This window comes from Manacus vitellinus, unplaced genomic scaffold (genome assembly GCF_001715985.3).
Source record: "Manacus vitellinus isolate BGI_N305 unplaced genomic scaffold, ASM171598v3 scaffold_27_pilon, whole genome shotgun sequence".
Taxonomy (NCBI): domain Eukaryota; kingdom Metazoa; phylum Chordata; class Aves; order Passeriformes; family Pipridae; genus Manacus; species Manacus vitellinus.
The window spans coordinates 2681059-2707520 of record NW_021940039.1 but is presented as its reverse complement, the minus strand read 5'-3'; the positions used below and the strand labels follow the sequence as shown (position 1 = coordinate 2707520).

Genomic DNA, 26462 nt, shown 5'->3' with positions numbered 1-26462 from the left:
GGCTGGATTTTCCTTTGTTCACAGGGCTCTCAATGACTTGCCTGTCCCCACTAAGTCTGTTGCTAAATAGTTTTACTTTCCTGTTGCAGTGAGCTCTGGGAGCTGCTCAGCTGCTTGGAAGGAGGTTCATCGAGCTTTGGTGACTTCTGTTTTCTCAGAATTTCTCCCCAGCTGTGGCAGCAGCACTGGCACCACCCTCAGCTGCTGCTGCCCCCCCTCTGGGACTTCCCTTTGCGTGAGATGTGACTGTTCCACAGGTGATTTGCCAGCACATGGGAGATGTGCTCCTGTGTCTAAAGGACACTTTTCCATTCTCATTCTGTGAACATCCTCGGCTTTTCCACCACACTCCTGGAGGCTGAGTCTGCTTGCTTGTTTTCTGGGGGTTGTTTTCCAGGCAGGACAACGCTGCTCACTGACAGTTCTCAGCGCTGACATGTTGGAGGAAGATAACGATGAGATCTGCTGGAATAACCTGGAGAACTTCCGAGTGAAGCTGATCTCCGTGATCGACCCTTCCCGGATAACCCCCTACCTGCGGCAGTGCAAAGTGCTCAGCCCTGACGATGAGGAGCAGGTCCTCAACGACCCCAGCCTGGTCATGCGCAAACGGAAGGCAGGTGGGTGGCTGAGGGCAGCCTTGGGCTCCCTGCATGCTCCTGTGCTCTGCTGGGAGCAGATTGGAACAGTTAAAATGCTTTTGTTTAGTCGCTGGGCAATCGGTTTAGGATTTTCTGGGGAATTAGGCACTGGAAGAGCTGCCCAGGGAGGTGGTGGTGTCACCATCCCTGGAGGTGTTTAAGGAAAGACTCAGTGCCGTGGTCTAGTTGACAAGGTGGTGTTTGGTCATAAATTGGACTTAATAATCTCAGAGCTCTTTTTCAACCTGATTCTGTGATTTAATCCCAGGGACTTCTGTATGTGGATAATGTGGAGCCATTTTTTGTGATGTTAGAAATAGGTGAAGAGATGAATAACTGAACAGAACGTCCTGTTGCCATTCTTGCAGGTGTTCTTCTGGACATTCTTCAGCGAACAGGACACAAGGGCTTTGAGGCCTTTATGGAGAGTCTTGAGCTTTATTATCCACAGCTGTATAAGAAAATAACTGGCAAGGAGCCCAGCAGGGTTTTCTCTATGATTATAGGTACTGTTTGTGTCCTCAGAAACAGCTCTTTGGTGTTGCTGTGCAGAGTCGGGAGCACTCCCTGCCTTGCTCCCTGTGTGCTTTGGGAGCATTCTGGGAAGAACAGCCCTGAGGTCACAGGCTGGACTGGGGGGAGAGTGGAGAAGGAAGCAGAAGGATCAATTCTTTCTGCCTGTTCTGTCAGTGGCACTGTGGTGCAGGAGGGCACAGAGCAGGGGGAAGCAGCAGGGATAACTTGATCCCACAAGTTCAGGGTTGGCGTGGGCTGATCCCGAGCTGCAGTGGGAAGTGGGGGGAAGCTGAGCTGTGTGTGTGCCTGGGAGCAGCCAGGACAGCAGGGGCTGACTCCTGCCTCCCAAACAGACACCGCTGGGGAATCAGGCCTGAGCCAGGTGCTGATGAACGAGATCATGAAGCTGCAGAGCGCGGTGCAGGAGGAGCGGCGCAAGGCCCAGGAGCTCACGGTGTGGCTGCACAGCAAGGAGGACACCATCAGGGAGATGTGGGTGAGGGACAGCCTGCTCCGAAAGCACCAGGAGCGGGCCCAGAGGATGAAGGAGGAGAGGGACAGCCTGAGCAGGGAGCTGAAGAAGTGCAAGGATGAGAACTACAACCTGGCCATGAGCTACGCCAAGCAGAGCGAGGAGAAGAGCGCGGCCCTCATGAAGAACAGGGACCTGATCCTAGAGGTCAGTCACATGTCTCCAGCTTCCCCCTTCTTACCTGACCCCTAGAAGGCTGGGCTGAGCACCTGACTTGTCTTTGCCCAGCATGAAGCACTGAGCATCTTCTCTAGCAAACGGCATGACTTGGTGTCTGGCTCAGCCCTGTAGGCTCATGTTCTACAAGTTGTGCTGTGAAGAATTAAGAGCCTTTCCCTCTGCTCTCACAAAGACAGCACAGGAACAACATGGATCTGTAGCACACAGGCAGGACTCTGGTCCCCAGAGCACCAAACCTCCCGAGGAAAACAGAGTGGGGAAAAACTTGCCCTGTGTTTGTCTGGGGAACGGAGCGAGAGCTGCTTTTGCAGGCCAGAGTTTTCCCCGTGTTCCTGATGAGCTCTGAACCTTCTCACAGATTGACCACTTGAAGCACAGCCTCATGAAGGCTGAGGATGACTGCAAGCTGGAGAGAAAGCACACCATGAAGCTCAAACACGCCATAGAGCAGCGCCCCAGCCACGAGGTGGTGTGGGAGATCCAGCAGGAGAAGGAGCTGCTCTTGGCCAAGAACCAGGAGCTGGAGAACACTCTCCAGGTTGGTGGGCTGGTTGAATATGGATTTGTGAGAAGTGGTTACTTGTAGCAGCCAGGGAAGTGATGAGGCTGTGTATTCTGTGGGTCTGCTGTGACCTTGTTCTCCCAAGTCAAATAGAGCACTGGCGCTGGGAGAGTTGATATGGAGTTAGGTGCTGGCTGTATCTCACTTCTTCCTTTGTCCAGCAGGTTGCCAGGGAACAGAATTTGGAGAAGAGCCTCTCCAAGGAGACTCTGGAGAGTGACTGCAGGCAGATTCTGGAGGAACGGCGGGAGCTGGCGGACACCATTTACAGCCTGCGCAAGGAGCTGCGCCGAGCCAGGGCGCTCCAGGACAAAGTAGGTGCTGCAGGGCAAACTCCTCCTCAGGGTCCTGCTGGGAGACAGGCAGGTGAAGCACCTCTTGCCTGGGGAGCAGAGCAGCTGCTCAGGAGCAATCCTACTGTAGTATCTGTATTTTAGCATCCTGTGTGCAGGTGGTGGCTCAGGCTGTGGAGGTCTGGCCAGAGCAATCTGTGACACAGAGCAGGAGTGGTGCCAGTCCAGCTCAGGTGCTTTTTGACCTTGTCTCAGCAGTATGCAGAGGAAAAAGAGATGCTTGAGCTGCAGTGCACATCCCTGAGGAAGGACTCCCAGATGTATAAGAAACGGATTGAAGCTGTTCTGCAGCAGATGGAGGAAGTGGCTGCAGAAAGAGACCAGGTGATAGAACATTCCTCATGGAATGCTGCTCATCCCTGTTCTGCTGCCTGAAGCGGACAGATACATAACCCTGAGTGTGCTGCTGTGTGACATGGCACGTGTTGTCCCTCTCCCCAGGCTCTCCTGACCCGGGAGCAGTTCCACATGCAGTACTCCAAGAACCTGGTGGAGAGGGACGCTCACCGCAAGCAGATCCGGGAGCTGGGGGAGAGATGTGACGAGATGCAGCTGCAGCTCTTCCAGAAGGAGAGCCAGCTGCTGGCCACTGAGGCCAAGCTGAAAAGGTTGCAACTGGAGCTGCCCACCCCGGTAGGACTGCGATCCCTGGGATGGGATTGGGAAGCTGAGTGTGGGGCCAGAGTGTGGCTGTTCCAAGGCCTTTGAAACTGGACAGTTCCAGGGACCACCTGCCTGGGGAACCATTAAAATCAATTAAAACCAAATGCTGAGTTTAGACAGTGAAAGACATGATGGTTCCTATGACCTGACCTTAGTTCCAGGCATGGATAAGGTGGGCTGATGCTGTGGTTGTGTTTAGAACATGTCCAAAGGTGATGAGGGGGGACCCTCAACCATCAAAGAGTGAACTCTGTTTAGGGACTCTGTGTGAGCCATTTGGATGAAATGGGAAGCTAAAATTTCTGGAATTAAATTAGATATACAGGGGCTTTTAATTAATATGGCATCTTGTGTGATTTCTCCAAGTGACCAGACAGGAGTGTAGGAGGCAGGAATTCCACACTTCTCTGTTTTTTGGAGCTCTCAGTCTCCTCTGTGTTCCCTTGCTGCCACTTCCTTGCTTGTGAGGAATGATTAATTTCTACTGGTTTTGTTTCAGACCTCTGACCTGGATGACACTTCCTCCAGAGATTCCCAGGAAGTGAGTAGGGCGCCTTGTTTACCTTTCACTTTCTTTTGGGATGGTTTCATATTCTTCACTTGCACTCAGTTCCCCAAGTATCAGCAGTTTCCAATCCATGGCTCAGGCTCCTTTCATGACATGAAAAAGTACAGAGGCAGCCAAACAGTGACAGAATCTCCCTGTGTCCTGAGGATTCTCAGTGTAGGACACAGTTATGGCATTAGTCAGCAAGATTTGCTGAGTTTAAACAAATCAGGGGCATTGAATGATTTGGAATTGCTTCTAATTGTCTCTCTTGTGTGAGAACAGGCAAAAATAGGTCTAACCCTGGGGACATCTGTAGTAAAGAGTTTCACTTAGTTCATAACATCAGAGTGGGAGTGATTGTCACTGTCACATTGTCTGGAGGCCAAAGGAGCTTATTATCCTATTCATGGAGGACAAATCCATGAGTAAATCTGTAACTCCTGGCTCAGTCTGCTCTTTGATGACAGCAGGGTGCACCAGGGAAAGGCTGGTTCTAAGCATGTCCAGTTTCTTATATTCCTGGATCTCTTCCTGCAGACTGAAGGGCAGTTCTCAAGTTCTTCCTCTGTTTCTGTCCCACAGCTCACCCTTCACAGTCACCTGGATGAAGATGCACAGCCCACTAAAAGTAAGGCTTTACCTGGGAGAACACTGGGCAGAATTCTGGAGAGAATGGTCCAGTGTTTCAAAGGGAAATGAAAAGACATTCCTGGGTTTTATTTTTAGCTGGTCACAGAACAGAACAAACATCCTTCCACTTCAGCTGGACCATGTGGCTTTCTCCAGGGATTCTTCCCTCTCCTCTTCCCTTTTATGTAGCAGGTTGTTTTCCCAAAAGCAGAACCAGGTGGTGAGTGCTGTCACTGGTTCTGTTTCTGTGGCATCCCCAGTGGAAATGATTCAGCAGTGTGGAAAGGAATTCATAGGCTCCTCTTAGAACTTGAAAATGTCTTTTGAAACAGGTTGAGAAAGGGAGAAAACTGGCACAGTAGAAGAAATTTTCTGGTTTGATCTCCTGGAAGATCTAAATGATCTGTTCATTCATTGAGAGGGGAGATTTTTCACAAAAGCTGAACAACACTGATCCAGAAAGATTTTTTTATTATTCTGCCTTACTCAGTTCAAAAATATATATCCTGACACCTGGTCACTACATAAGGAGTTTCACCAAAATATGGTCTGATGTGAAGTACCTTGATATGCACAACTTGGAGAACAGGGATAAATTACTGTTAAAATAATAATTAACACGTTTCTCATGGTGACCTCTAACATGAGTATTATTTTTTTAATGATGCTGAGCAGAGGTGCTCCTTAGTAAAGGTTTGTTTTGCTCCTGCATAAGCAGAAACTGGGGAACTCCACCATCTGAGCAAGACTCAGGGCTCAAGTAAAATGAGAAGTGACTCTGCACTGATCACAGGACCAAGTCCTGGCATTTTGGGCCTGGTTTCAGTTCTGCTGAGGAGTCTGTGCAGTTACATCACAACTGATCTGTTTGAAGAACTGGTGGAGGGAGAAGTTACTTCCCAATGGCAATTCTGACTAAAGGTGTGATTTTTCCATCTCTCAGAAGATTGCCCTGAAGGACCAAACCAGCAGCTGAGCCCTGGAGAAGACAATCTGCCCCCAAAGTCACTCAGTGTAAGAGAATCTTCGTGGGCTCTTCTGGGGTTTGTGATCTTTAATGTTCTCATTAATGATGGATTTACCAGGTTTGAGAAGCATGTCAGCTTTTCCAAAATCTGAGTACTTAGTGCAGAATTCACCCTCCAAAAAGAGTGAGCTCTGAACAGCAGAACATTTGTGGTTATTTCTCCATTTGTGCATAGAAACTTCTTCTAATTACTTTCTATCCTTCATTTCTGGGTGTGGACGTTTTCCAGTTTAATTGATTGCAGCATTACTGTTTGTACAGGAAACAGAATCTCAAATTTACAAATGTGAGGGAATAAATATGCTAAAACTCTGTGAAGCAGAGGTATTCCCATCCTGCACACACACTAATAGGGACAGCCCAGAAATGAACCTACTGTACTTCATTCTGCAGGCAGCTACGTGGTGCTAACACTGATCTGATGTTTGGAGGAATCCACTTAATTTTTTTTAATTTATTTTTTAATTCAAGGAGTGTGGCTTGGCCAATGAGGAACTGGCAGAAAAGGAGAGGAAGAGGATGAAGGACTGCTTTGAGCGCTACCGAAGGTCTGGGCTGCAGTAAGCAGGACTAACCTAGACATACCTGTGTGGCCTAACTTAATATCTTGTGTTTCCTCTTTCCTGCCCATCCCCTGCCCCCAAACTTGATTCATGGAGGGCATAAAATTAAACACGTAATGGACTAATACATACTAAACCTCCCCAAAGCGTTGAAATGCTGCTTGTCTGCAGAAAACACCTTCTAAAAATGATACGCCCAGTCTTGTTTTTCAGAAAAAGAGCCATGAGGAGGGTGCCAAAGGACCGGCACCACGAGGCCGACTGGGAGAACACCACGGGCAGTGACAACACCGACACCGAGGGCTCCTGAGGGAGGGACAACGGGGACACTGAGGGCTCTGGAATGAGGGACAACAGGGACACCGAAGTCTCCTGAGAGATGAAAACAGGGACACCATCAGCTCCTGAGAGAGGGACAACTGAGGGTTCTGGGATGAGGGACAATGGGGGCACCATCAGGTCCTGAAGGAGGGACAACACTGGCATTGAGGTCTCCTGAGTGCAGGAACCAACCTGGGAGGAAAACCCAGCCTGTGCTGGGGTGGCTGTGCCTCTGACTTTCACTCTCTATGGACTATTTAGATTTTAAGACCATCCAACCCAACATTCAAACGAAAAGTTAACATGTCGAAAAGAGCGGACTAATGCGTGACCAAAGGTTGGACTCGTGAGTCTTCACAGGTTTTTCCAACCTCGTTGATATCCTGTGTTCCGGACACGTATTGTGCATGCTGAACACGCCCTCATCCATACTCTTATAGGTTAATAAACACGATTAAATAGTTGCGTGTGCGACATGTGCCCGGATGAGGCTGCCGGTTAATGAAAGGTAATTAAAAGTTCAAAATTGAAGGCGGGTCCCTGGCGCTGCCCGAATCCAACATGGCCGCCGGCCGCTCAGGCCCCCCGGCGCGCAACGCGCGGTGCGAAATGCGGCGCGTGGCGGGGCCGCGCTGAGGGTGCTGCCTCCGGGAGGCGCGCCCATGGCGGCCGCCGCCGCCCCCGCTCCGGCCCGGGGGCCGCGCGCCCGCCGCCCCGCTCGCTTCCGCACCGCGGGCCGCCCTGGGTCCGGCCCGCCGCCTGCACCGCGCCGCGCCGGGTCCCGTCCGCCCGCCTGCACGCCCGGGCGCCGCCCACCGTCGACCGCAACTATCGCATGGTGTATCACCTCAAGGTGGGCGAGGGGGGCTGTGAGGGACGGAGCGGGGGGAGGTCCCATGTGCAGTCTGCATTGCTTGTGGTCTATGAATTGTTAGTCCACAGACTAACTCGGCTGCGACAGAGCCCTTTGGAGGTTTCCAGTCCCACCCCGTTGTGCGAGGAGGATGTTCGGGGTCTGGTGAGTATCGCTGAGGATCCCCCTCCTCAAGGAGGCACAGAGAGCAGTGAAACCCCGCTTGTGCTGGGCTGAGCTCACGGCATCGAGCGCTCGGGGTAGTTCGAGGTGACAGAGAGGAAGAGAAAGTTTTAATCGCATAGAGCAGGTTTGTCCTAAAGGCCCAGGAGCTGCAGGTCCCGCGCTCACAAAATCCGCTTCGTTTCCCAGGTGTGCCAGACGCGCTCGTCCAAATCCATCTCGAAGGCCGCCTACCACCGCGGGGTGGTGATCGTGACCTGCCCCGGCTGCGGGAACCACCACGTCATCGCCGACAACCTGGGCTGGTTCTCCGACCTGCAGGGAAAGAGGTGGGTGTGCCGAAGGATCCTGCTCAGCCCCTGCCCAGGGGTGCAGCCGAACCCTCCTCGAGCTCGAACGTTATTTCTGTGATGCTTTTAAAATGTGGCTCAGGCAAAAAGACACAGAAAAAGAGTTTTTGCAGGGTGTAATTCTGTTGCATCCAGTTCCTTAAAGCACACAGACTCGGTTTTAAATCACGTGTAATTTGACTGGCACTGTCTAGGATCCAAATAAATGGTGTGAAGCTGCAGCAGAAGCTGTGGGGTGCACAGGGATCCTTGTTGGTGACAGCAGGTGAATTGCTGCCTGTGGGGTTCTGTTCCCCTCAAGCTTTACCACATCACTGCTGGGTTTCCTTGGATAAGTGTCTCAAGTTTGTAGACTCATCTGCTGTGGAATTCCAGTGATTTCTAACTTCCCGAGATACCTTCTGTTTAGCTGTAATTGCTAAATTATTGATCACAGTGGATAAAAATAGTCCCAGAAGGTTTGGGCGGTTTTCTCTGCTTCCCAAACTCTTTATGGAGGAATCCCATGGTGATGCTCTTGTGATTCACTGCATGGTGTCAGTCCTGAGGGCAGAGTGGAGCAGGGAACTTGTGCTTGGCTGTGCTGGGCCTTTGCTGTGGTGTCACTGTTGGTTCTCAAATCGCTGTCCAGGAACATCGAGGAGATCCTGGCAGCCAAAGGGGAGAAGGTGAGACGTGTGGCTGGTGAGGAAGCTCTGGAATTGCTGCTGGAAAGCTCGGCAGAGCCCGAGTCCCAAGGTCAGCTGGCAGAGGGGGACAGCAAGGAAGCCCCCCCAGAGCCTGGCAGCAAGGGACAGACCTGACACATGGGGCTGTGACCTGTGGGACAGACCTGACACGTGGGATTTGGGTTGCTCTGCTGGTGCTAAGAGACTCTTCACCTTCATTCCCTGATTTCCACAGTCTGTATTTAAAATAAATTTGTGTGTGGGTTTTTCTCTGTCGTGTGTCTTTGTCTTGTGTAACTTTGCCTTTGATTGAGCTGATGGCTTTAGAGATTGTGTAGGTGTTTTTCCTGGTACTTGTTTTGCTGACTTTGAGGCTGTTTTCAGTGCTCCAGCAGTACCCAGAGCCCAGCTTTGTTCCCTGCTCAGAAGGCAGCCAGAAATTCTTTGTCTGTGTGATTTTGGCATAACAAGGTGCAGCTGGAGCTGGAGGTTTCAGGGATGTCCCCTGCCCTTCCCAGGCATTGTGGAGCTGGTGGAGGTGCATCCCATGGCAGCTGAGCAGAGGGGCAATTGATACCACCTGAGGTGAGTCCCAAATTTCAAAGCCAAAATGGTCCCACAGGAGGGTCAGCAGCTCTTGCTGCTTTTATCTGTCCTTTGCCATCTTGCAGAGTTTTGTTGCTGTGCCCCTGGTGTCAGGGCTGAAAGTTCTGTATTTTGGGGTTACAGTAGGGGACCCCACTCAGGCTCCTTGTTGGGGAGGATGGATGTGAAGGCAAAACTAATAGCTGTGGAGCATGCTGGAGAGAAGTAGAGCACCTAGAAAGCTGCTTTAGAATTCACTGGAAAAATATTGAGGGGCTTTTTAGTGCTACTGATGCATATTAAGATTAGTAAGAAGAAAAATAATAAATGAGAAATGTAGGTGTTTGCAGCACTCAGGTAGTGGTGGACTTTGTTAGGGCTTGTTTCCTCTGTACAGTGAAGTAGCTGCTTTGTTATGGTTTTGAACTTGCAATCAAAGACTAATTTAGGGTGAAAGAGCTCTGTGGAGGTTTCTAGTCCAACCCCCTTGTTAAAGGAGGATGTTCAGGGTCTCTGAGGGTGGAGATCCCTCAACCTCTTTGGATCCCCCCTCGTTAGAGGGGCACAGAAGGCAGTAAAACCCCTCTTGGCCTTTGTGTCTGGGGCTGAGCAAACCCCTTTCTCTCAGCCAGTCTTTTCCAGCTGCTCATGGTCCTTAATCAGCCAAGGATTCAGTGAGGGCATTGTGTGCATTAATGACTTTACTTCATCAGAAGTGTTCATAGCAATTTTATACGTGTTGCATTGTAAGTATTGGGTCAGAGCAACAGGAAAATTGTCATATTGCTGTTGGTGTGTCAGCTCAGAGTGATGAAACAGGGGCAGGACCTTCACCAGCCAGCTCGTTGTGTGCTCAGACCCTGGTGAAACACAGCTCTCCCTGAAACAACAGCTGCTGGAGAGATCCAGTATTGAGAAACAGGAGTCTTGCATCTCCAAGCACTGCTGTGTGCTCACCCTGTGCTGAGCTGTTGGCACCTATTAGCACTGCAAGAAAAGTGCTTATTTTATTACCTTTAATCTGAAAATCAGCATTCTGCTTCCATGGTGCTGATGCCTTTGATGGGGTGGAACACAGCAGCTGTTGCAGGATCTGTGTTGCCTTGGAAACAACTCATTTACAACCTGGCTTTTTTTGGCTGTTTTCCTTACCTTTCTTACCTGTTACTGTGCTCCAGCTACAGGAAGGTGGTGCTAGTTTTTGCTGTGTTATAGTAAAAAATGTAGCAAAACCTGTGTTGGCTATTCCTGTATTTTAGTCTTTCCCTGTCCCACTGTCCTCTGGCACCTTGTGCCTCTGCAGCCCCCAGCTCTGAGCAGGGAGGGCAGCAGTTCTTGCTGCTGCTCTGAAGGTTCAGGCCAACATCACATGAGGGAATTTGCATGTAACACAAAAAATATTTGATGCTAAGAGATTCCAAGTAAAAAAAGGAATTCTGTGCTCCCTTTTGAAGGGGGTTTTTCTGAAAAATGTTGTGTCCTGGGGCAGTGGGTTTGCTCTGGAAGGGGGACACAGGTCTGTCTGAGGGGAGCCCAGCAGAGCTTGGTTTAGCCAGAAATGAGGAGTGGGGAGAAGCAGCTTTTCTCCTGAACTTGTAGGTGTGTCAGGATGGGGAAAAAGTGCTGTGAAGGCCCAGTGGAACAGGAGACAGACTGAAGGAGCAGAGGAGAGAGACTGTAGGCACAGCTGACCAGGGTAAGTCTTTGGGACACAGAGGGGAGGTGGTGATTTCCAGGGGGCAAAGCAGCAGTCCCAGGGCAGCAAACAAAACTGTTTGCACATTATTTGACACATTCCACTGTGGTTAAGGGATGGATCCTGTTCCTGAATCCTGTCCCACAAGGGCTTTTCTGCAAAAGGGCAAACACTGCCTCATTTTCTGACTCTACTGCTGCCAGTGTTTACCCAGCAGAGCAGGACTGTGCTGGGCAGTGTCTGTAAAATGGGGGGCACTGGGTGGTAAAGGGGGCTGAGATGGGGTCCTATGGGGCTGGGAGTGAGTGACTGAGAGCCTTTCCAGCTGAGGAATATCAGTGAGGGCTGGAGCAGCAGCACAGTGAGGCTCTGGGGAGGGCTGAGGGAAGTGTGGGGCCTCAGCCCTGAAGTGACTTGGCAGTAAAAAAAAAATAAAATCTCCCCAGGCCTGACATCAGCCCTGCCCTGCGAGTGCCTCGGCTGGGTAGGAGAGGGCAGGATCTCACGTTCTGCTGGATTTTGAGAGTCTTCATGAAGAGGATCTGCCCAGCACCAGGGACAGCCTCTGGTCTGAGTAACTCGCTCCACAGCTGCAGCAGCAGCACTGCACGGCCCCGGCAATCCCGCGGCTCTCCGGCGGGTGTCAGCATCGGAGAGCTCTTCCTGGCTTGGGATCGAGCTCTGGGGGCGTGGGAGAGGGAAAGGTTCAGCAGAGCAGCCACCACTGCGGGCTCTGGGCTGCCCTGGAGAGACAGTTGTAGCCAGTGCCTCCAGACAAGCCAGCGTGTGCTGCCTTCCCCAGTGCTGAGGATGGAGAGACAGGAGGTGAGACCCCATCACTCATCCACAGGGATGGCATCTGCTCCTGGGAATCTGAGCCAGGAGGTGAGACCCCATCACTCATCCACAGGGATGGCATCTGCTCCTGGGAATCTGAGCCTGCACAGAACTACTGCATGGAGGCACCCAGGTCTGAGGATGGCTCTTCCTGGATCTTTGCTCAGGACTGGCAGTGGCCAGCACGACTTAGCCAGGCGTGGGAAGACCAGCTGGGACTTGGCTTTATCCTCACATTCAAACTCTGCTGCTCCCAAAGTGCTTTCTAGCACAGTCCAAGAGCCTGCTCATGCCTGCTGCTGTGTGAGTGTCCTCTCTGAGGGCTGGTGCCAGGGCTGTGCAGTGCCCTCGCTGCCCTGGTGCCCTGGCAGCTGCTGGGGGACAGCACAGCTCTGGGCCAGGCGCCGGGGAGGCACCGAGACGGGCAGGGCCTGAAAGGAACGGCCTGGCCTTTCCTCGGCCTTTTCCAGGGGTCTTTTCTCACCATGCAGGGCTGCTCTGCCTGCCCTGTCGTCCTGGAAACTTCTGGGCAGGGAATTCTCAGGGCTTTGTGTCTCCCTCCACAGCCACATCCATGCTGGAAGGCAGGCAGAGCTGGAACAGGGGCTGCTTCCAAGAGATGTGTGTGCTCTCAGTGTAAAGGGTGTGTAGGTGGGTGCACACACCCTTTTGTTAACATGTGGGGTGTCTGTCAGCAGAGACCCCCCTCCCCACCCACCCCCATTCCAAAGGGCCAGGATTAAGCCCTGCTGTCAGCCAAGAAATAATGGAAATGAGTATTTGCACTGAAGCTTAGACACAAATATTTATTAAGCACAACCCCCCCCACATCCCTTCCCCTTGAGCTGTATTCATTTCTAATATATTAATCCATTTGGCAGATTATTTTTTAGAAAAAAAACAAGTACCTGTGGGTTGGAAATTTCCCATTAAAATGACATTAGCAAATGCACATGTAAAAAATAAATAAGCTCATACATTCAAGTATATGGCAAATAATACCTCAATAATACCTCTGAAAGCTTAATGGTCAGATTCCAGTTCACCACCTGGCTGAGAGCTGCACAGGCCCGAGCCTGCAGCTGGTCAGGTCATCATCATCATCATCATCATCAATGTTTTCCTGTTTTACAAATGCCAGCTTGGCTGGTACAAAGGTGGCTGGGCAGGTCCTCCTCTCCCTTCTCCAGAGCTCTTCCCAGCCCCAGGAAGGAGGCCCAGCCTTGGCCAAGTGGTCCGTGCAGCAGGTGAGTGCTCCCAGGTAGCAGGTAAAATGCAGCTACCACTCCACATGGTCAGTGCAGGCAGGGAAAATGCCCCATGAGCAGCATCACTGGTCTAAAAACATCTCGCTGCTGGTTGGGAATGCTTCCAACAAACGCATTTCAAACAGGAAGTGTTGATTTTATTCTCTACAGGAACGTCGCTGCTTCGGCACAACTCGGTGCTGCAGTTTCTGAAGTCCAAGATAGTCTCTGGTCAAGCAAAGGGAAATACTGCACCTCCTGAAGTCAGGTCCCTGCTCCCCTCCTCCAGCTTTTCCAACTGGTCCAAAAGGGGAAGGAATGACAGTAAATGTGGCTGGGGCTCCTCTGAGGCTCCAGGTATTGGAGCCGGGTGGGGCACAGCCGCGGTGCCTTGCCCGGAGCAGCTCTGCCAGGGCCAGGAGCAGCTCAGCACTGGTTTGGGGAGAAACAGGGAGGCTGAAGGGCCATTATCCCGAGCTGCTGTTGGACAAGGAGGACAAGGAGGAAGGACAAGCTGTGGGCAGAAAGCTTTGCTGGCTGTCGAAGCAGGTCCCTGTCACACGCAGGTTCTGCCTCAGGCACCCTCACCTGCCTGAGACCTTGGCTCAGTGGCACCAGTGCTGCCCACATTTGCCATGGGCAGAACACATGAGAAGAGACCTTCCCCTTCCTAGGCACAGCCCCTGCCCTGGGCCTGCACAGCTGGCTGAGCTCCAGAGGTAACAAGTCCCACTAAAGCTCAGGGTGAGCCAGGCTTTGCTCCTGCCCAAGAGGTCCCAGGACAGCTCTGCCCAGAGCTGGGGAAGCAGGGAGGAGTCCAGGGCTCTGCAGAGTCCTCAGCAAACCTAAAATACACTCAGGTGTGTGGGACGACGATGCAGCTGGGGTGGGGTAAGAGTTAAAGAACTGGTATGGCCTCAGACTTGGGCTTATTTTCTCCTGTAGAAGGAACAAAGCTGAGCAAGATGTTCCAGGGAAGGATCCAGAGTCATTTGTGTCACCTCGTGATGCAGGCAGTACAGGAGGCCTTCAAAATGGAAAAGGTGCTCTTCCCTTCCCCCATTTAATTAAAAGTGTTGTGGAAATAAAAGACATCAAGGCTGGAGTTAACTACCCCCTCTGGGCTCCTACAAGTTCCTGGGTTTTTAGGTGATCAGCAAAGGGGCTGCCAAAGCCTTCCCTCGTGCCCAGTGTTACAGGGGCCGTGTGTCCTAAAAAAACCCCTTGTTTAAAAATTGTGCCCCATATCCATTGGGCCTTCCTGTAGCAACAGGACGGAGGTGCAGCTCCCACACCCCTGGGGTGGCTCCTGGGACAAGTCTGTGGTAGCACAGGAGCCCTCGGGTTTGAAACCACTCACTTTTTTTTTTCTTAAAAACAAAAAAAAACCAAATAAAGCCAAAACAACCCCCCCAGACCAAAGCCCAGTTCTTAGCTGGAACCAGGCCTGTGCTGCTCCTCCTCAGCCTCCTCCTGGGCCGAGGCCAAATCCACCCGCTGCTCATCCATGCGCTTGGCCTGGACACGCTGGATGAGGCTGAAAAAGTCTTCGTCCGGCATGGTGGGACCCCGGGGGATGGAGTCAGGGGGGGCACAGCGCTGGTCATCGATCCTGGAGGACTGCACGGGGGGAGAGGGGCGTTAGGGTGGGGCAGGATGACAGGGAAGGGCTGGAGCAGAGGGGTCCGAGCTCCCGCTCCCCCCCAGCACGGGTACCTGACACTTCATGAGCATGTTGAAGAACTCGTCCCCGGGCTCCTGGGCGTCCCCCTCCACACGCAGGTGCCCCAGGTTGTTGTGGGTTATCCGCAGCCCCGGCAGGTTGCCCACGTTGGCACGTTGGTCATCCAGGCGCCTGCTCTGGGAGCTGGCGATGAGGTCGAAGAACTCCTCTGTCTGCGGAGATGCCATCAGGGCAGACTGGGCTGTGGGGACAGGGCAGGGTCACCCCTCTGCCTGCAGAGCCCAAATCCTCCTCACCAAACCACTGTCCAACCCACCTCCCACACAGGCAAAGACCCAGAGGCAGCACAAGGGGGAAGGAGGTGCCGTGACAAGGTGAAAAGCAGAACCTCACACCCACCTCCCACTGCTGGACCCCCTGAGGGGCTCTCTGCCACTCACTGTGCTTGGTCAGCTCCTGGAGGCCACCAAAGGTGCCACCTCAGCCCAGGAGACTCAGTGCCCCCACCTTAGCCACAGCCTGGGTGTGATCATTGCTTTTTCCTGCACCACAGACAGCTTCCACTGCTGTTTCCACTCTGTTTCCCAGCTGGAGCCAAGAGGCACCAGGCAGACACTGGCAATTGCAGGTGAGCACAGAGTTGCTGAGCGCTGTGACAGGCACCTGCACAGTCCTGAGGGTCAGGAATAATTCCAGACAGCTACTCAGCAAAGCCCAGGCCTGGCTGAGCCTTCCACTTGCCAGCACCTTCCCAGGCCCCCCAGAAGCCCAGCCTGCTTGGGCCAGCTCGAGGAGAGGCTGCCAAGGTGAGTCCCTAGCCTGGGATAGGGTTGGCACAGCCTGGTGCCAGGGGTCCCAGTCCAGAACCAGTACACATAATCCACCCTCTATAGACCCTTTGGAAATGCGTCACTGGAAAGAGCCTGTTGGCTCCTGGCAGCTTCTGGGCAGGGAAAGGCTCCCAAACAACAGACACTGCACTCAGACAGGGGCAAGCAAAGGAAAACTGTAAGAAATCCAGCCTGACTGGTGCTCCTGTCCCACTGAGCCCAAAGCACTGGGGCAGAGGCTGCTCTGAGCCTCTCGACACAGCGAGCTCGCCTTGGACCCCAGCTCATGGAGCTGCAAAAACACAGGAAAATCTCAGCCCTGACACAAAGATGAGTTTCTTCCCCTTCAGCTCACAAAGAATCCTTCAAAATAACACATCCAAAAGGCTCAGAGCCCAAATGAGCCAAACAGAACATGTGCCTGCTTGTGCATTCTTTATAAAGCTCCGTATTTTAAACCCAGTCTCCTAAATTACACAGCTGTTACAGCCAAATGCATTTCTGTGTCAGAAATGCATCTTTTGACAAAGTGATGCTTATTTCCACCCTATTTTTAGATGATAAAAGCCCTCTCACCTCACAGCCAACCTGCCTTCTTGACCTTCTCTGCACAGCTCTGCTCTTGCTGCCACTTCAGCCCCCGCCCCTGCCCCTGCTCCTTCTGCCCAGCTCTGAGGGCTGTCAGGGGTCTCCTCCTCTCCCGTTTGCACTTTGGAGTCTTTTGGAAACTGATAAACAAATCCCTCAGCTCAAATGGACTTTCTGGAGGCCTTTGTGCCAGTGATTAAGTGTGGAGTGCGATCTGTGCATTTTAGAGCTGCTCTCCAGCTTGGGTTAAACAAAGGCCGTCAAGACCAAAAAACCCAAGTGCAAACACAGCCCTGCCTTTCCTGTCCCATCTGTTTGTCAGGCGCCTTCCTCAATTTATCCCTGCTCTTCCTGGGGTGAGCTCGCTGTCTGCCTGCTGGAGCTTCCCACTGTTTATCCATCCCTCTGGCTCCTCTGTCCTTACACAGCACCTATCACCACAGCATCCAAGAACAGTACAAAATCCAGAAGTTTTTCCTCCATGGCAACACTATTACAAAAATTGGCAGTATTTTAACTTGCCTGAGAAAGCCTGACCCAGCCCCTGCACGCCCCAGGTTCTTACAAGGCTCCCTCAGCTGTGACCATCATCATCTTCCTCATGAAGTGGCAGAAGTCCCCATGCCAACCTCACCATTCCAAAGCCAAGACCTAAAGATCCACACTGGAGGAATCCAAGTGCATTTTCCATTTCTCTTCCTAGTTTACTCCCCAAGCCTTAGCTCACATTCTCCAAGCCTTTCCCTCAGCAACCATTAACATAAGAATGTCTCTTCCTTCCTTAAATAATGAGGGAGATTGCCAAGGAACTGCTAAGTTCAGAGAGCTGAGGCTTAGGGAAAACATCACGGGATCCACAGTAAACCACAACAGCTGGCCAGGCTGCGGGAGCAGCGGCACTCCCACAGAAACAGTGCCTCAGAAACGCTCTGGTGCTCACATATCCGCTCTCCCAGGGCAGGCACCGGGGTGGCAGCTCCCTCCGCAGCCTCCGACGGGCACTCCTCCAGCGGGCAGCGCTGATCATCCATCCGGTTGCTCTGGAACTTGCTCAACAGGTCAAAGAAGCATTCCTCATCCGAAGGGGTCCGGTTGATTTTCTGGAAAGAGAGTGGACAGAGTCAGAACACCCCGATCGGCTCCAATCACTCCGTCTGGGGCGGATCAGGAATGGTCGTGGCCTCTCCTGGTCTGTTCAGAGCCTGGGTCCTGGCTGTGCCCTTGGCTTGCCAAGCCCCCCAGCTGGGAGCCTTTTGGGGTCACTGCTCCTTGGTCCCTCTGATCCCAGAGGCTCCAGGCACTTCCACAGCCCAAAGCAGAGCCCGGCTCCCACCAGCACGCGGACGAGCCTCACACTGAGCAGTCGCTGTCACTGCAGTGCCTCGAGCACCCAGAGCAAACTGGGGGCTGAAGGGGAAAGAGGGGACAAAAGGGGACAGCATTCCCCAGGCACTGCTCTGTGGGGAGCTCCTGGGCTGGAAAGGGCTGGGCTCAGAGAGGGATGAAGGGGAACTGTGCAGCCACCTTGGCTGAAGTGCTGCTGAGTGCCCAGCTGGGGCTCAGCCCGAGCTCAGGGTTTGCTCTTCCACCAGCTAAATCCAACCCTTCCACACTGCCCCTCACACCCCAACGCTTCCCTTCGGTGCCCCCATGTCCTCAGCACAGCACTTGTAACAGTCACCCAGCTGAAAATGCCACTAAATTACAGTTTTTCAGGACAGCAGCGCTTACACAAGAGCCCCAAATGAGCACCTTGCACTGGGCAGGGATATATTTAAGTCGTGCTGCAGGAGGGCTTGTGTTGGAGGCCACCAGTCCAACAGCCAGTTCCAGCACGGAGAGGGGCTGCGTGCCCTGAGAGCAAGCCCAGAGCAGCAGGAACAACAGACCTTTCCAAGGAGTCCCTTGGAATGGGAGATAAAATTAACCAGCGATAAGAGGGGCATCTGCCAGGCTCGGGGACGGTCCCTGAGTGCCGAGCTGGTCCCACCAGTTGCTGGAAAAAATACAACAGAAACCAACCAAAACCTCCTACAACTGGGTCTGTCTGTGCTATTTTCCAGCACAGAGTCTGGGCAGGAGCACTGGATCTCTCCTGGGGGGCAGCACATCGTGCCAGAGAGATGGCGAGGGCACAGGGAGAGCCAGCCCCGAGTGCCAGACTTTCCAGCGGAGAAGGGATCCCCTTGGCTGCTGATGAAGCAAAGTCCCTCTCCCAGCTCTGCTTGTGGCCACTCTGGGCAGCCTGGGAGCCTTCCCAATCCCACCACACGCAGTGCCATTCCCAGCAGAGCTCTTCCCTGGGGCAGGGGCAGGCAAAGCCCTTCATGGGAGCTCTGCAACGGGAAGAGACTTGTGCTGACAGGGTTAAAGCCACAAGTTGGATTCGGTAAATGAAGGAAAACAATTTTCCTGTATGCCAAGCGAAGCAGATGAGATGCTCTCAGCTTCTATTTAGGGCAGCGTCAAAATTAGCAGCGGGCCAGAGAGGAACATTAGCAATGTGGGAGCTGATTGGGGAGGGGAAAAACCCCTCTCACCTCCCTCCACGTGCCGATCTGTTCATGGATCCATCCTCTGAACCACCAACAGTTGCACCTTGGAAATCAAAGCTTGAACCGAAGGTGAACTAGATCTCTCACAGCTCTGCTGTGTTGGGCTGTGTGACCCAAATTTCAGGCTAGAGGAGGAAGCGGCTCATTCACACCGAGCCTCCCTCCAGCTTCCCCACAACCACACGGAGTAAATTAGAGCCTGGATCCACGGGACAAGTTCCCCCTTGCAGGAGCAGCCTGACAGCGTCTGCAGAGCCCCCAGCTCAGGGCTTCCCCCAACAGAGACCAGATTGCCCTGGAGCACGTCCTGCCAGAGACCCTGCGATTTGGGGTGTCGGGATCCCTGCTCACAGTGTGGTTGGGAGAGGAAAGGATGCTCTGAATCAGCAGGAAGAACAGCCAGTGCATGGAAGTGTGGGATGGGGCTGGCTGTGTGCCCGGGTACCTCCTGGTATGGTGGCACCCGAGGGGCAGGAGGTCGGTGCCCCTGGGCCATGACTGGGGCTCACACGTGTTGTGCCAGCCAGGACGGGACATTGGGAGCCTCAGGGCAGCACCTGAGGACACCAGGCTCCCTCCAGCACTGCCCCAGCCAACCCCTGCCCCAGGCCTGCACCTCTCTAATTAAAATGCCCAAATGTGACAAGGCAGGGAGTGCTTGGCTCCTTCCCTCCCAGCCTGCTCCAAGCCCCGAGGCAGGAGCTGCGAGGGCAGATGGAAGTGTGATCACACCCCAGGGCTCACCATCTGTGCTTGCCTGGGGCTTGGCACATCCAGGGCATCCCCACACGGGGCTGAGCAACAGCCATAGGACAGACATACACACCAAGCACCACGGGCCCAGGTCCCTAAATGCTTCCTGGGCACCACCTTTGGTTTCCAGCCCCAAGACTCACCCCATAGCTCATGTCCCTGGCTGGGACATCCTCTGATTCCAGCACTGCAACTGCCCAAATTCTGCCAACTGTCACCTTCCTGTGGTCAGCCAGATGCTGTCACAAAATTAAAACCAACCCTGTCTGCATGGGGCAGAGGGACCTGGGGCTTCTGGAACAGCAGAGCTCACCCCGGGGCAGATCTGGCTGCAAACACACTCACCCTCGGTACACACACATCTCTCCCCATGAGGGGACAAGGACAAGTGTGAAGCCTCTTCTCCCTGACCTCAGGAAGACAGTGACAGCTCCATCCCAGGCAGGTGGAGGTCCCATTCATGGGGGTCAGAGCTTTGTTCCCATTTTCTGAGACTGGTATTCCCACCTGGACACTGCCAGCTCATCACGGAGCTGAGCAACCTGGCTTGGGACAGCCTGGGAGCAGGACTCTCCTCCTGACACACTCTCTCTCCTGGAAGGCATCCAGACTTTTGCATACCCTTGCTGGTGGATGAACAGGCTGTTTAACCTGCCTGGGTGGATTCAGGATGTGCAAACCACAGCTGAGGTGTTGGAGAGGCAGTGAGAAGCAGATCCTGCTGCCACTCCCCCCTCTCCCTGCAGGACAGGACCACTGGCTCTCCAGGAGGGCTTGGGAGTCCCTGCAGGTCACTGCCCTGTGGAGGAGCACAAACCCACCCTGTTTCCTCTCTGATAAACTCTCACTCACACCAAATAAGGTCCTGGGCTGCCCAGCTCTGCCCGAGACGTGCAGGACACGGAGAAGAATCTCTTGGGGAAATGCTCAGTCCAGACACTCTGGATGTGCAGGTGAAGTCAAGGCTGAAGCGATCCCAGGAAAGCCAAAAAAGTCAAACCAACTCCTGTGCCTAAACCCCCTCAGCTATTTTCACCTGGAGTCAGGAAAGCCATTAAACAAAAGCAGAAGACCTAGTTGCAGGAACTAAACCCCTTCCCAGCTCCCAACACCTGAAGTCACAGCCCACAGATGCCTCGCAGGGCTCCCACCCTTGGAGCCGCTGCCCACCCGTGAGAGCCTTTCTCTGACACATTCCCATTCCCAAGCCACATCCCGGGATCAGCACCCTGTCCCCAGTCTCTCTTTGGCCCCTCAGCAGCCCACACCCTCCCAGGGTATGGGGGGCACCAACACCTGCTGTCACAGGTACCCTCAACCCAACGCTCCGGAGGTGGCGGCTTCTCCCAGAGCTTCCTGCTGCCCCCACAGCAGCTCGGGATGCAGCTCTTCCCACATTTGCTGCTCAGCCCCACCAAAGTCTATCTGAATCACTCCCAGACTGCTCTGGGACAGGGTTCCAGAGATCCTCAAACACCATCAGATCTTTCTGTGCTGGCCAACCCATGGCACATCCACCAGTGATTCCATGGGGGGAACATCCCCTTCAAAAGGAGCTTCTCCCACCAAACCAAACCGCCGATGCTCTCATGAGCCACCCAAAGGGCCAAACATTGTCCCTCAGTCAGATCAGCTTCTCCTCCCACAGCTGGTGTCCCCAGGGCACTGACCTGCCTTTGGTTCCCCTCCTGTCCTCCCAGCTCAGCTTCTTGCAGACCTGCCCCGATGCGGGAAGGAGCCGTCAGGCTCAAGGGCTGCTCTGCCCAGCCCTCCGAGGGGACCTGCAGGCAGGACCTGCTGCCCAGCAGCCAACAGATCCCAGTGGATCTGGCACAATGGATCCACCTCAGGAGCTGCTGCTCGAAGGCATGGTCAGTGGCCGGGTCAGGGATGAGTGAGGACGGCAGCGGGTTCAGGGGTAACGCAGCTGTTTTCACTGCCACCCCCTCAGAACACTCTGCCTTGGCATTTATGTGTCCACCACAGTTCCACCTTATTTCAGGGAGGAGACAACCTGGAGATGTGACCTGCCCTTGTCCTGCAGAGATGCAGTGGCAGAGCTGGGGCAGGATCCAGCGACTGTCGGTCCCCAGGGCCAAGCTCTCCCCAGTGGACAATCCTTGGAAAACCGTGCCCCTTGTTCTGGCAGCATTATGTGCCCAGGGCCTGGCAGATATTCATTCCCACACATCCACGTCTCTGTGCCATGCCTTATCTGTCTCTCCCTCTGTGAACCAGATGCACCATCACTCCTCATCTCTGCTCTTTCCAAGGCAGCCGACCTCAAAACCCCCAGGCAGGAGCGGGGCTGGTGGTGCTGGTGACCCCCAGTGCCAGGGCACCTTCTCCAGGGCTGCCCTGCTGCCTGTCAGTCCCCTGCACGTGGCTTTTCTTTATCCTGTATCACCCCAACACCTCACCCTGGAGACCCCACTGTGGGGGCTTGCACAACCCCAAACCATCAGGCTCTGAACCTCCCCACCTCACCTGGTGAAGGGCAGCGAGGGGGAGGTTTGCAGAGAGCTCCCGAACAGCAAATGGGGGCTGGAGGAGAGGAGTGGAAGGAAATCCCTGCCCGAAAGCCACAGCCTGTTTCCCCGGGAGCTGAAATGCCTGGAGCATCATCTCTCAGGGGCTCTCCCAGTGCCTGGCCAGCAGCACCTCGGCTGGAGCCTCCACTCCTTGACGAGCCAGTCATCTCCAGAATCAGCAGAGCTGGAAAACTCGCCTGGTCCTTGCTGAGGACACCACTTCCCTTTCCATGCCAATCCTTCGGCGCCGCTGCCACGCTCCCCCTGAGGGCAGGGCTGGTGGCAGACACTCCGTGTCCCCCTCCCCGGGCTCAGGGATCACCACCCACCCTCAGCACTCTCTGCTGTGAGACACAGCACGCCCCGAGAGCCTGAGCACTGCCTGCAGCCCATAAAGTTGCCAAAATATCAGTAATAAAGTTGCAAAAATATTAATAATAAAAAGTTCACGCTGAAGCTACCTGAAAACTTTAAAACCCCCGAGCATACACAGGCACATCCCGGCCTGAGTGAATCTCTCCTCCGTGTCTCTGTATCTACCTCCTCCTCCTCCTCCCGACCCAGCCTCTCATTTCACAGAAAGAAGGAAACACAAACAAAACCCGAGTTTTCCTCACTGACCTCAGCAGCCAGCTCTTCCCCAGGCTCCAGCTTTCACATGTCCACGGGCAGGAACGACCTCCCCTGGCAGGGCAGCGGCAGCGATGCTCCGGGAGCTCTCCCAGCCCCGCTCCGGGAGCGCGGATTTATGCGGAGCGCGGAGCCATGTGAAGAACGTCGCCAGCTCCAGTGACCCGCTGGGTGCGAGATGAGGCTTAAAGCGACAGCCCTGCTCCTCCCAGAGCCACTCCGGTGCCCTGGCACGGAGGGGAGGGGGGGTGGGCTCCAGAGAAGGCTCCTCTCTCCCTCACCTCGCTGCCACGATCCTCCTCGTGTTATTAAGATGATGCTCTTAAACACACAGTGGAGCTACGTGAATATTTAGCTTTCCTTCCACCTCCTCACCTCCCACCCGCCACACTCACTTTACCTTAAAAATAGATTGGGATCGATTCTCCTAAACTACATCTGCAAACACACTCGGCTCCACAGGCACAGGCACCGCGGCAGCAAATGCTCTGTGCACACACAGACACAATATTATCGCCTGGATTTAAAGCACCAAAATACTGAAGGACCATTTTTAGCTCCCGATAGTCCTCCTGCTCCTCATATTATTAGATGTGCGATTTTTTTTTTTTTGTCTTATTGCAAGAGCTGGAGCTGCTCAGCCATAAGCACCTCCCGATTTAAATGTACCACCGTTCAACAGAGGGAAATTTCTAATTGCAACAGGGTTTTAAACAGGGAAAGATGGAAATGCCACGCAGCAGCCGAAGAGCTGTTCTTACCTCACATTTGTGAAATGGGGATTTCTGGCAGTGAAATGAGGCACTGGGAGGAGAACCAGCTTTCCAAAGGGGCAAAATGGGGACAGAGTCCATTTGTGGCACTCCCAGCTCTCTGTCTACGCTGTCCTCTTACACTTCATTCTCACGTTTCACTGCCAAAGTAGTAGATTTCTTTAGCCTTAACAAATGCAGCTTTGGGGAACTGCCCATGCTTTTCCACACCAGTACATTTATCTCCAGGAGTCACACAGTAATTAGAAAGATGGAAACTGTGTGGGACCCGAGACCAGGACTCCTGCAGAAGATGGGTAACAACCCAGGGGCAGAGCCCACACACACACGAGGTCGGTGCTTGGAACAACAAGAGGAAATGACATTTCCCCTCTGGGTTGAGGATGCAGGAAAGGGGAGTGAGTGAGATGTCTGTGATCTGCAGAGACACCCCCTGCACTGTCAGGTCCCAGCTCTGAGCCAGGGACTGTGCCCTGGGCACACGTGTGCCCTGCCCCAGCCCCTGGCACAGACCATACACACCCTGCCCAAACCCAGGATGTGCACACGCTTCCCTTGTAGCATGAAATTATCACCCTCACTTGGACCATTTTCAAAGATTTTTTTTTTTTCCCTTTAAACAACTCGCCCACTCATCCCTATAAACGCCGGTGCTAAAAGCTGGTTCTGTTGTTAAGATTTCAAATAACTTGGGTTTTATTGTTCCAAACAAAATCAAAATAACTCACCCACGCTCCCTCCTTCCGTAACACAGTAAGTGCTGACCTGTTGGGACCAGGCCCTGCTGCCACACAGGGCTTCAATCCATGCCTGTGGCTCAACAGCAGGTGACAATGTAATTTCTGATCTCCTTTTGGGAGGGAGCCTGTTGTGCCTCGTGGGTGTCTGGCTGAAGTGTTACTGACACCTCTGCTGCTCACAGTGCTGATCCAACTGTCTGCAAGCTCCTGCCACTGTGACCAGATTTGGCCATTCTGTGCAACAACCACATTAATATTGGATTTACCCTTTTTTCCTCAGCTACACAATAACCTGCCCTGGAACCACAGGTCAGCCCAGCCCTCACTGATGAGACCAGTGTGCCCATGGCATGGAAATTACTTCTGGCTTCTCTTTGGGAGGCAATATGTGCATTCAAACAGTCTCTCTAGTTAATGTAATGACTTTTCCACATGGGTTTTGACAGCATTTACCACACCAGGTTGGGTTTCCCTGTCACCATTTAATAGAAACACACTAGGCTGGATTTAGCACCTGAAGCTTGTTTTACTAACTCAGGAGACAAGGCAGAAGCACCATAACTCCAGGTCACTCTCTCCAGTCTGTGGAAGAAGATGAGGGATACAGAGGTCAATCTGGCCCAGCAAAAACCTGAAGCATCCCTTAAACACCAAAACTGGGAGTGAACCTGAACTACTTGCTTAAAACAACTCAGGTTATAAGAGTTTGCCAACAAGCAGTAAGTTTTTGGAGTATATCTGATGCTCCCCCTCACCCAGGGCTATGGTACCTGGCTGTGCACACCAACACACACCCAAGCAGAAAAACAGTGTTTTAACTACAAGCAGTTGCAGTGATTTACTTTGCAGTTGGAAGGGGATGGAAATAGGACCACGCTTGGCCGTGGAGTCTCAGCTGAGCAGCAGTAATTTGCTAAACTGAAATAACTCCGTTGCTTTAAAGGATGTAACCCATATTCTTGATTAATTAGCACAGAGGCCAAGGTTAATATATGGAGCTCAACTCCCAGTCACCTACTCTATCCACCAGACCAGCACCCCCCAGTCCCAGCCCTGTGGAGCAGCAGGAGGTGATGGGGAGGCAGGTGAGGTCACTGCCAGCAAAGGGCACGTTTCTCTTTGGAGATGGAGATGATCCAATGCTCCAGCAGCAGAGGTGCCCTCCTCCCCCCAGCCACTGCTCTCCCTGCATCTCAAATTGGAAGCTCCTGGCAATTTGCTTTGAAAACGCTCTGCAAAAAGGCCTACTTGTCTCTGGATTGCCAGAATTGTGCTGCTTTCCTGAAGCAGACTTTTATTTAGACACCTACTTGCTCTCAGCGCAGCGATGTTTTAAGAAGGAGCTGAACAGATGCAGCACCTTCACCAGGGGTGGTGGTGATGGTGAAGCTGGTGGTGGATCTGTGCACACCCATCTACATCAGCACCCATAACACATCCAGCCTGCACATAAACACCCCTCGCTGCAGCAAACGCCCAGATCTTAATTATTATTTACTCACACTCCGGTAATGCCTGAAGGCCGCGTTCGAGATCAAGGCTTTGTTGTGCAAGGCACCCCACAGAACATGAAATCCTGGCCCTGCTGGGGCAGGGAGGGTTCCTGGGGCTGGTACCTGTGGGTTTGCCATCGCAGGGATGGTCAGACACAGCCCTGCTCAGAAGAGTTTAAACAGGTAAGACAAAAATCACATGCAAAGGCAGGAGTAGCTTCTCCTATCGGCCAAAAGCATCTGGTACCTGCTGCTGTAAAGGGCAGGATGAAACTACACCCTGTTTGGGGTTTGCTCCACATTACAGTGCCCAGAGAATACTGGGATGCAAATGGCTTTAGATACAAGCAGAAAAGTCCTCCTGGGACTTTCCTGCACATCCCTCGGGAGCTGCACCTCCTGCCCCCAGGCACATTCAGTGCTCCCACTCTGCTGGCTCTCAGGTCAGGGCTGCACCATTGCAGAAGGTGGTTCCCCCTCTCCTCCAGCACAATAAGCACTGCAGGGAACTGGAACTCTCCCTGTGAGCACAGGTAGCACGATCCAGGTTGGAAAAGTTGGATCTAGGGGATGGATTGGGGCTCTGCTCTAATTGCACATCTCCCCAGGAAGCTTCCCCAGCAGTCCCTGCACACAGAGCCCTTCCCTGGGCTCAGCTCTGCCAGGGCTGGGGCTGCAGGAACAGGAAAGAGCCAGGGGCTCTGAAAAAACATTATTTAGGCTTTTTTAGATTAATTGGTGTTAATTGCCTTGAGAGGCTTAAAAATAGCACTGCTAATGGGAACGTGGACACAGGCTGAAGGTGAGGTGTGAGCAGAGGTTTGTGATGGCCACATTAACCCTGACACAGGCTGTTCCCTGCCCAGCAGCCACTGCCAAAAACAGGGACACCCCCTGTCCAGCTGGGAATTGTCTGCCTGCACCTCTA

The 26462-nt window shown here is 53.3% G+C and overlaps 3 protein-coding genes across 12 annotated transcripts in view; 2 read left to right on the top strand and 1 right to left on the bottom strand.

The window, feature by feature from the left end:
• On the top strand, positions 1-6844 carry CARD9 (caspase recruitment domain family member 9). 8 transcript variants are annotated; one of them, XM_029960514.1, is made up of 14 exons: positions 1-257; positions 398-620; positions 1010-1147; positions 1511-1836; positions 2228-2407; positions 2593-2745; positions 2980-3108; positions 3226-3417; positions 3947-3988; positions 4580-4625; positions 5571-5641; positions 6126-6214; positions 6431-6541; positions 6607-6844. In XM_029960514.1, exons 2-13 carry the CDS (start codon positions 437-439, stop codon positions 6525-6527), a joined length of 1647 nt encoding a protein of 548 aa, XP_029816374.1. In that variant the 5' UTR covers positions 1-257; positions 398-436; the 3' UTR covers positions 6528-6541; positions 6607-6844. The 8 variants fall into 8 exon arrangements, with proteins under 8 accessions (XP_029816374.1, XP_029816381.1, XP_029816377.1 ...); XM_029960521.1 differs by having other exon boundaries at positions 2596-2745; positions 2983-3108; positions 6126-6202; positions 6431-6844; XM_029960517.1 differs by having other exon boundaries at positions 2596-2745; positions 2983-3108; positions 6431-6844.
• A 356-nt stretch (positions 6845-7200) lies between these two features.
• Positions 7201-8867, top strand: DNLZ (DNL-type zinc finger). The gene is made up of 4 exons (XM_018074068.1): positions 7201-7391; positions 7481-7556; positions 7764-7903; positions 8556-8867. The coding sequence occupies exons 1-4, from the start codon at positions 7201-7203 to the stop codon at positions 8725-8727; spliced, it is 579 nt and encodes a 192-aa protein (XP_017929557.1). The 3' UTR covers positions 8728-8867.
• Positions 8868-12489: 3622 nt separating this feature from the next.
• Positions 12490-26462, bottom strand: part of LOC103760687 (G protein signaling modulator 1) — a 34742-nt gene continuing 20769 nt past the window's right edge. For 2 of the 3 annotated variants that reach the window (XM_018074355.2, XM_018074354.2), the window contains exons 4-6: positions 17000-17159; positions 14674-14882; positions 12490-14577 (exon numbers count right to left, since the gene is read on the bottom strand). In XM_018074355.2, coding sequence (XP_017929844.1) covers positions 14389-14577; positions 14674-14882; positions 17000-17159 — 558 coding nt within the window. In that variant the 3' untranslated portion in view covers positions 12490-14388. Of the gene's footprint in view, positions 14578-14673; positions 14883-16999; positions 17160-22519; positions 22616-26462 lie in introns of those variants that run through there. The other variant, XM_018074356.2, reaches the window with a different exon arrangement.